Below are 9,819 nucleotides of genomic sequence, written 5' to 3'. Positions count from 1 at the left end.
AAGCTTGCAATGAGCTCATGTCGGTGATGGGAAATCGTGTAGAGACTTTGCAGCGAGACATTGAAATCGAGAGCATTGGATTGGATCTTAGAAGGATTTCGGCGGAGCTCGGGGTCGCCAAACTCGAAGGTAAGAGGGACGCCGAGAAGATCGTGGCCCTGACAGCTGATTGGAAGAGAATTTGTCACGAAAGGGCAGCATTTGCGGCCGAAGTTGTCTCCCAAAGGGCCAGGATGGCAGAACTCGAAGCTAGGAAGGATCAGGATATTCAAAGGGCCACCCACGCTACTCGTCGCGAGGTCGCGCGGAGGTATATCGACATTTTGAGATCTTTGGAAGAGAAGTGGGCAAACAAGGAGAAGGAGACGACTGCTAGGATTCAGGTTCAAGAGGTTGTCGAGAACATCAATATCTTAATCGAGATTAAGGACGGAGGGTTTGTCGTGGATGAAGAGCTCGATCGTTTGAAGGAACTGGAAAAAGACTGTAGAGTCCTCGTCGATTTAAACCCTGTCTTGGGTTGGATTATTCCTGACCTCGATCTACCGCAGATCTCGGAAGATTCTGACCAAGGTGAGCCTTCGAGTGCCAGAGGGAAAGCCAGATCTATTTAACTTTATTTTTCTCTTGTTTAATTTTGTGTCTTGGACTTGTTTTGTGTTATCCTTTTCTTTTTGAACTTTTAGTGATCGGATAAATATGAAATCATGAAAATTTTTTTCCTTAGAATTTTCGGGATTTTATTATGTATGTGGTTGAGATATGCTCCGGTTATTCCATGTTCTCTTAATTTTCATGATTGGCATTCTGATACGTGCTCAAATTATCCTAAAGCAACCTTACTCTCATCGAAAGAGGTCAAGTTGTAGTATTTAGGGATCAAATCCAAAGGAAGCTGGGGCACACACTATATCTTATTATAACTAAGCTAGGTTGAAGATTTCAAAATAGTAAATTGCAAGTAAACTTAGAAGGGTGAACAAGACAATTGCTCAATTGATTGATATCAGGTTTAACAGATATGATGAAGGCGTTAGACTTAGGATTTCTATTCAGGTTATCAGGATTATAATGATATGAATGCTTATATGAGATGCTTGCATGACATTAAAGAACCCAACGGTAACAATAACTGTACAACTGTCATTGTCTGGGTTATCTATTATTAGATCCAGTGATTCACTACACGCGCAGGTCAAAATCAGGAAGGCATCAATCGATGTTTTTCAAATGTATCGATCGATATAGCCTTGCTTCAATCGATTGATATCTCTATTGGAGAATCGATCGATGCGCCTCTAGTAAGCTTTAAGCGCGGGTTGATATCACTTGACTAGGAGTTTGCTAGACCATGCTGTCGCTTGTGCCTAGCAAATCATATCTCAGAGAAAATAGATCCAAGGATAAATCCACTATTATCATGTATAGGTTAGCTTCTCCTACAAAAGCATTGAGAACAATCTTCTAGAAGAATATCACAACTCAAGTATTCATATTTGGGGCTAATCTCTCAAAACCTATTTAAATCCTAAATCTAACAAGGTGTTTACTCAAACATAGCTAAGCAAACATATAAACATTAAATAAAACTGCATAAAATAGATAGATGAATAGAAAGTAATGGAATACAAGAAATCTCTCAATAGTAACTCTCTTTCTCACAACTTTGTAAAACTCTCTCAACTCACACAAACGGCTCTCTAAAAAAACTCTATAAAACTATGTCTGCCTCAAAACACTTAAGCAAGATATAAATATTAGGTTAAAACTCGTCAGTGGCATCTTGGTAATTAGATGGAGTCTTGGGCTTCAAGTAGGCTATGACCAAATTGGACTTCTGCGTGTTTACTATCGATCGATGATCGATCGATATCACTGAGAGTGCATCAATCGATATGTCTCTCTTTGTGTCGACCTCAAGTGATCGATATGGTCATCTCGGGTGAAATCTCTAAAGTACTCCAAAATGCTCCAAAAATTACCATCTTTTCTCCAATTGCTCATGAACCTGTAAATATACTATCTAGACTCCAAAATGTATTAAATATATCCTAAAACTCCTATATAACATGGCTAAAATTGGGTCAAATTCATGGTATATCAACTCCCCCAGACTTACCCTTTTACTTGTCTTCAAGAAAAACTAATTGGCAGTCTCTCTGGAAAATGTTTGAAAATGACAGGGATTCAAAAGGTTTTAAAAACTCAGTCATATCTTTCTAATAGTGCAAGCTAAGTCATAAACATCCTAACTTCAGAAGCACATTATACAATATCCTAGTATAGCAACCAAGTTCACTTAGTCATCAACTCAACTAATCATGTTTGACAATCATCTCTACTTAACCTCATTTCTTGCATAAAATAAAAGTGTTGGGAGTATCGATCACAGGATGCAAGGATGCTCAAACAAGTATCTGGACCTGTAAGTAAAAAAGAAGTTTCTTTACTCTCAATCTACTTATTTCTCTCTCAGTCAAAGTCTATTGCATTGCAGAATCATTGACCAAGATTGGACATGCTTCCATGAATCAAGCTTTAATAGTTTTAGCCACCAAATCTTGTTCACTTCTTTTTGACCTATATCCTAGGATTCTTTGTGAAGCAAGTCTTAATAGTTGTATCCACCAAATCCTGTTCAAATCATTTACCTATAGAATTCTTATGAATCAAGCCTTAATGGTTGTAGCCACCAAGTCCTGTTCGATTTTTTTCCTATATTATTATCTATAATTATTATATATTTTTTTTCTTTTTTTTCTATTTTTATATTTTTTTTTATTTAAAACAAAACTATATAATCTAAATTCCGAAATAGAGAGAGAGAGAGAGAGAGAGTGATATATCTACACAAGGCTTTACCTTCCATACTTGTTTGAAAAATCTGATCCCATGTATGCCAAGCACGTCAAGTCAATATTAGGTTGGAGGTCAGCTTTGGTTCCTTCAAACACTCTCAGTACGTGCAAACATAGTTGACAGGTTGATCCACTTTGGTATCTCTAGTACTTCTGCAATCAGTAAATCTAAGACTGGTCTAGTTGACAGGTTGATCCACTCTCAGTAACAGTTGAATCTGGAGGAAGGAGGAGGAGTAGAGCTAGAAGGAGATTGTGAGAATCCTCATTTCATTACAAACAAAGCGAATTGAATGTCTAATTAGTTGATGGTTTGATGCTTCTCCAATTATAACCAAACCAGAGAGAGAGAGAGAGAGAGAGAGAGAGAGAGAGAGATTCCTCGCTAGTTAAAGACATTCCCAAACGGCTTTATCGTTATCCCTAAGAAAAACAAAAATTGCCTAGGTTTTTCCCTAGAGCAATGATTACCTAGATTTCGCCCTAGAAGCAAGCTCATATAGCCGTTAAACGTCTATGAAAGCGCGAGATGACGGCTCACAAAGAGTCCGATAATCGAAACAAAATCGAACCGGTTTCCAAGTGAATAAAATCTGGTTTAACCGAACCGCCTCTTTCCCATTCGTTTAAAGGAAAAGAGATTGGGGAACAAATGTTGGACCCAATTTTGGGCAATTTCGATTAATGGGCCGAGACCAAGCAAGTGGGCCGCGAGACAAGAGCCCATGGAAAGATGACGAGCTCGAGACGGAGTTTCCAGAGGATCAGAGATCGCGAGAGAGACGGAGAACGCGACTATAAAGAGGAGAAGAGATCAACACCTAAGACACGTTGAAAACCCTAGAGCGAGCACACTATACGCATCGACCTCGTTTTACATTGTTTCAAGTCTATTCTTATTTGATCTCCTTTGTAGTGTTGAATCTCGTTTCCATTCTTTGTAATTGATCTACTACTCAATAAAAGTCCATTTTTGTCAACCGATTTCCAACTAGATTGTTGTGTTCTAAGGATATCGTTGCCTACATCCTTTTTCATTTTCTAGTTTACATTACAAACACTATCAAATACTTAGTGTAGATTCCAAACTCAACGGTGGCAACTAAACACGAGGGTTAGGATTTACATTAGTGTAACCAAAATAGAATCCATTATATTGAGACAAAACATAAAAAACCAATCCAACATAAGTGTCGTAAAACATATAAAAAGAATCAAACACAAACCAAACTCAACATATAAAATGAACTTCTTTATCTTGTAGTTCCGTCTTTTGGAACCAGAGATAAGACTGGAAGATAGTTTTCACATACAGGAATTGCAAGCAGGTCATCCAAAGTCAACGATTTTGACGTGGTAGAGGATGTGGGTTTTGAGTTTGATGCGTGTGCTGTTCGGTCGGGGAGAAGAACCATCACGAGTCGGCGAAGAAGCAGACAAGGATGGAGGCTGACACAGAGGCTCTGACGACTGTGAATTCTCCGAGACAGAAGCCTGAGTATGTGGGATGGAATGAAGTCTAAACATGCAAATCACTCGGCGGTACTTGAAGCCAACTCAATCACTGCACAAATAAATTTACTTGAAGAGTTGCAAAAATGAAGTTGTGACTTGAAGTCGGAGAAGAAGAAACTAGAAGCCGAGTTCTGCCTTTGAGAAGCAGATTATCCCAAATCAAAGTCCCATATATTGATTGGGTTAACTTTAGGGAGAGTTATATGTATGGCTAACTTCTCCTTTCGCCTTGTAACTCAAAAATTTGTTGTTTTTTAGGTGTGTGTTTTGTATATTTTTGTTAAAACAATGATCAAGTATGGGTTGTTATACCGGTTTTAACTCTTGATTGCTATTAACTACAAATGGCCAATGTCTTACTTAGTTCCCCAAACAAAGTTTCACAAAAGACATCAAGAATCAATATACAATTTATCAAGATGTTTTACTAAGTTGTTCAAAGTTTTTCGGTTGCACCAAATTTTACTAAGTTGTACTATTTTGGGTTAGGGTTTTTTCTCTTCTTTCGATGGTTAATTTGTAATTCGTTTTTTCATTATTTTTTTAACAAAGATTTCACTCGTCTTCTGTTGGAATTTTTTTTAACTCAATATTTTTTTTCAGTGATGAAATAATATCAGTATGATTGAAGCTTGGTAAATTTGTTTTCAATAGATCGATTTTGGATTGAATAGTCCGTTTGGGTGGATGTAATTATTTAAGTTATACTTTGATTTTGTGGTTTTTTACTACACTTTTCAGAATTATATAAAGAAAAATTAAAATCTAAAAAAATAAGCATATGGATTTTTTTTTAATTTGGAGAGAGTACGTAAGGCTTTCGCTCCTTGTCTTACCCCTAAGATTTGATCGAAATCTCATCTTCCGTCAAGTTTCACAAGGGTTTCGGGTTTTCTCTTTTCCGTCTCTGTTATTTCAGTCGACGACTTGTGAACTTAATTGTCCTATCTCCTGGTGTATGAAGCTTTGGTCTATACATTGCATGTGCTTTTTTCTATAGGAAGAGACGCAAGCCGGATTTATCTTCCAAGTCTGAAGTCCTTGCCTTGTCTTTGTTCAAAGGAGCTCTGTTATAGTCAACATGTAGTGCTTTGTTCTTGGTTTCTCTTGATCTGGTTTTGCTTTTTCTAGTTTAGATTGTCAAGGTAAAGATGTGTTATCTTGTTTCCCATGTGTGGGCTGTTGTTTCCAGGAACCTTTCCTTTGGTTCGTCGGACTTTATTACTGGGATTAGTGATAATCGCCGGTATCTATATTTTGTTTAATATTAATGAAAAAAATGTTTTTAAAAAAAAAAATCAAATTCACCATAACAATTCTTGTGCAAGATCCCGACCTAGTTTTGAATAGAAAACATTCTAAGTTTCACTTTCCAATCAGAATAATCAAAGTGAATTTATTTGTTGTTGCCGTTAAAAAAATTACTCATATCCCCCAACGAAGAAAGTAAAAAAAAAAAAACATTGTGAGATCATTGGGGTCAACAAATATGACCATATGGTAAAAAGTGTGTAATTTTCCCATTACACCATGAGACCCTGAGGAGGAGCAGCAGCAGGAGCCTTAGGTTTCGGTTTGTCAACAACAATGGCCTGAGTTGTCAGTACCATTCCTGCAACCGATGCAGCGTTCTGAAGCGCACATCTCGTGACTTTAGCTGGATCAATCACTCCAGCTTCCAACAGATTCTCATAGTTATCAGTCATGGCGTTGTACCCTATCTCCCATTCACTGAACATAATCTTTTCAACTACAACTTCTCCTTCGATTCCAGCGTTCTGAGCAATAAGTGCAGCTGGTGCCACCAAAGCCTGAATATAAAAAAAAACCCCTCATAAGATCAAATCTCAAATGATGTTAAAAACTTATGATCCTTTACCTTCTGTACTATGTCAGCTCCCAAACGTTCATCAGCATCCTCCAGCTTCTCTTTAATGGCAGGAATCACAGTTGAGAGATGCACCAAAGTCGCACCACCACCAGGAACTATACCTTCTTCGATAGCAGCAAATGTAGCGTTCTTTGCGTCCTCAATACGAAGCTTACGGTCCTCAAGCTCAGTTTCAGTCGCTGCTCCGACTTTAATGACAGCAACACCACCAGAGAGTTTAGCTATTCTCTCAGCGAGCTTCTCTGAGTCGTAGACAGAATCAGTCTCGGATAGTTCTTTCTTCAGCTGGGAGATACGAGCTTGTAACTCGTCCTTGGAAGCTGCATCTGCAATGAGCGTAGTCGAATCTTTGCTTATGGTGACTTTACGAGCAATACCCAACTGATCTATGGTTGTGTTTTCGACCAGCAAGCCCATGTCAAGGGCTTGATACTCGGCTCCTGAAGAGAAGACAAAGTTCAGAACAAAACATAAGAGAAAAACTAAAAGACAACTAAAGTTACCTGTCAAGATTGCGATATCTTGAAGCATAGCCTTTCTTCTTTCTCCAAATCCAGGAGCTTTCACGGCGACAACATTGAGGACACCACGGAGTTTGTTCACGACAAGGGTTGCTAAGGCTTCACCTGTAACATCCTCTGCAATAATCAGCAATGGAGCTCGAAGCTGAGTGGTCTTCTCCAAGATTGGGATGATCTCTTTGATTGCGGAGATCTTCTGATCAGTGATCAACACCCGCGCATTCTCAAACTCAACTAGTAGTTTCTCAGGGTTTGTAACAAACTGAGGTGAGATGTAACCTCTGTCAATCTGGAATCCGAGGTCAAAGAAACCATTATAAGACCATTGGCACATCAAACTAGAGTTGAAGAGTTTTTTAGTAAAGACTAAAGAAACTCAGACCTCCATTCCTTCTTCAACTTCGACCGTAGTCTCGAAAGAAGATGAAGATTCAATGGACAAAACACCATCAGGTCCAACTTTGTCAATGGCATCAGCAATCATTGTTCCCACAAGCTCATCATTTCCAGCAGAGATTGTAGCCACCGCTGCAAAAAAACAAAAAGAGTTTAGAGAATCAACATTGGATAAACAAGAAGGAAGGTCACTGGAAGAAGAAAAAAAGAAAGTACCTTTGATGTCGCTACCACCTTTGACAGGTCTAGCTTTCTTCTCAAGCTCTTCGATCAAAGCTTGGACAGTCTTATCGATTCCCCTCTTGAGGGAAACAGGATTGGCACCAGAAGTGACACTCAATAACCCGTGTTTGATTATTTCCCTAGCAAGGACAGATGCAGTTGTTGTCCCATCACCAGCTGAGTCATTAGTCTTACTAGCAACCTTCTCTCACACAACAAAACAAACGCACCAAATCAATCACCAAATAACAACAAAAGTAAAAGCTCTCTCACACACACACACAGACTAACCTCACGGATAAGCGCTGCACCAGCATTCTCCATAGCATCAGGTAACTCAATAGCCCTAGCAATGGTGACTCCGTCATTCACAACCTTGGGGCTTCCAAACTCATCCAGCACAACATTTCTCCCTTGGAAAAATCCAACAAGATTAAGACATCAAAACCAAAGAGAGATACAATACAATACATTGAGATTGTGGTAATAATAATACCTCTAGGGCCAAGAGTGAGACCAACAGCATCAGCAAGCTTGTCAATGCCAGCTTGAAGAGCAGCTCTTGAGCTCTGGTCGAAAGAGATTTCCTTCACATTAGCTCTAACGCTGAAACGTCTGCTTGCTTTCCTGTAGCTTACTCTTTCACCTTTCTGCTCATTTCCACCACTTAGCTTTCCCTGCAAGAAAATTAATTAATAAATGAATCAATTTATTCTCTTTCCCCATAGAAACTAACCATTTTTCACCAACCCAGAAACAATTAAGGAGAAGCTGAATTGAGAAAGAATCCATTTTTACATAAAACTCAGAAAAAACCCACAAAAGCATGAAGAAGCTGAATAAATAAAGGACAGTGGTATAGAATGAAGTAAAATTCAAATCACAAGTAAAGTAAGATAGAACGTAAATGGCTAATCTCAGACAAACCCCTTCACCTGTCGTGAGGAGCAGAGGAGGGAGGCGGAAGAGAGAGCGTTTGTGGACGCCATTATTCAGACCAGAGAGAAGGTGAACGTTCTGTGGATAAGGAAATGGTTTATTGTAGAACGAAAGTGAGGAAGAAAGGGTTAGGGTTTAGATAAATGGAGAAAGGATCGTTGATTTAAAAAAACGCTTTTCGCCTACTTCCGTTTTTTCTTTCTTTTCGAGGGCCCGTTTTGTTTCACTGTTTGAGGCCCAAAACGTAAAACCAGTCCTATTATTTTCATTCGGGAAGGCCTATTGTTCGACTCTATGAAAATACAATACTTTTTTTTGTTCAAAAATACATCTCACATAACCATTTTTAAAAGTTTTATCACAAAAAATAGTTTTCAAAAAAATAAAAATGACCGAAATAACTATTTTTAGTTTGAAAATTTTAATATTATTTCTTATTTTTAAAAATTTGATTTACATTCCTAAAACCACACCTCTTAATTTCTAAATTTAAATCTTAGATTAGTTAACTCAAGAGTTATAATGCATATTTATCCTTCAATAAAATTTATTTTGGTCATTTTTCTAGTTGAAAGTTATTTTTTTTGTTAAAATAAACTTTAAAAAGTATCTAAGGGAATTTCTCAATAATTTAATAGGAACAATAATTCAAATACAAATTTACTAATCAATAATCCTTTGAAAATGCTACCTGCGGTAATTTTTTATTAATTTGGTTGAGAAAATAAAACCAAAATAATAATGGTGGATACCATTTGTATTTTTTGAATTCTATTTGTGACAGCATTTACAAATATCACAATGCTCAGAATTCTGATAATGCAAAGTTTATCTATTAAAGTCAGAGAGCATATTTTATATATATATTTCAATCTATGTGGTATAAGATAATACTAATTCTAATAATTACATTACATTTCATTACGACCATAGAGAAAGTCTTTGGACATAATTTTGTCATAATTCTTTTCTTATGAATTATTCACTTTGACCTTATCAAAATCAGCCGTAAAGAGTGATTATAAAAGCATTGTTTAGATGTTTTGTGAAGTTTATAAAGATCAGGGATGGATCATGATGGAATTTGTTCCTCCCATATATAAAAGAGATAAATATCTTCATATCTATTAAATATTTGATACTGAGAAATGCATGGTTATTATCAATCATTTATTTGATTAGTATAAATCAGAGTTTAATAAATGTGATTTAGCTTAATAAAGATGAATTTTTTGTTGCTTTTATGCTGAGATCGAGATATAGAAACAAATGGATTATGAGCATATATGATTCTACTACAAGTGAGATATTGTTGGGAATGTTCTAAAGTCATTTGTACTTACTCTAATAGAAATCGTAGTGTCGAAGTTTGACAATTATATAATATTAGATGATTATAATATTTTGATAGAAATTGCTTATAATCTATGAATTGAGAATTCATAATATTTTTTATATATATATATATATATATATA

At 36.8% G+C, this 9,819-nt stretch overlaps 1 protein-coding gene across 1 annotated transcript; it reads right to left on the bottom strand.

The window, feature by feature from the left end:
• Window positions 1-5,755: 5,755 nt before the first annotated feature.
• LOC108848098 (ruBisCO large subunit-binding protein subunit alpha, chloroplastic) lies at window positions 5,756-8,495 on the bottom strand. The gene is made up of 8 exons (XM_018621514.2): window positions 8,339-8,495; window positions 7,900-8,080; window positions 7,695-7,816; window positions 7,398-7,605; window positions 7,168-7,313; window positions 6,768-7,074; window positions 6,253-6,704; window positions 5,756-6,184 (listed from the first exon to the last, which is right to left on the bottom strand). Exons 1-8 carry the CDS (start codon window positions 8,390-8,392, stop codon window positions 5,897-5,899), a joined length of 1,758 nt encoding a protein of 585 aa, XP_018477016.1. The 5' UTR covers window positions 8,393-8,495; the 3' UTR covers window positions 5,756-5,896.
• Window positions 8,496-9,819: the final 1,324 nt, after the last annotated feature.

Source organism: Raphanus sativus, unplaced genomic scaffold, assembly GCF_000801105.2.
Source record: "Raphanus sativus cultivar WK10039 unplaced genomic scaffold, ASM80110v3 Scaffold0013, whole genome shotgun sequence".
In the NCBI taxonomy this organism is placed as follows: Eukaryota; Viridiplantae; Streptophyta; class Magnoliopsida; order Brassicales; family Brassicaceae; genus Raphanus; species Raphanus sativus.
Note: the sequence above shows the minus strand (reverse complement) of the source record. Positions and strands in the feature narration are given on the sequence as shown.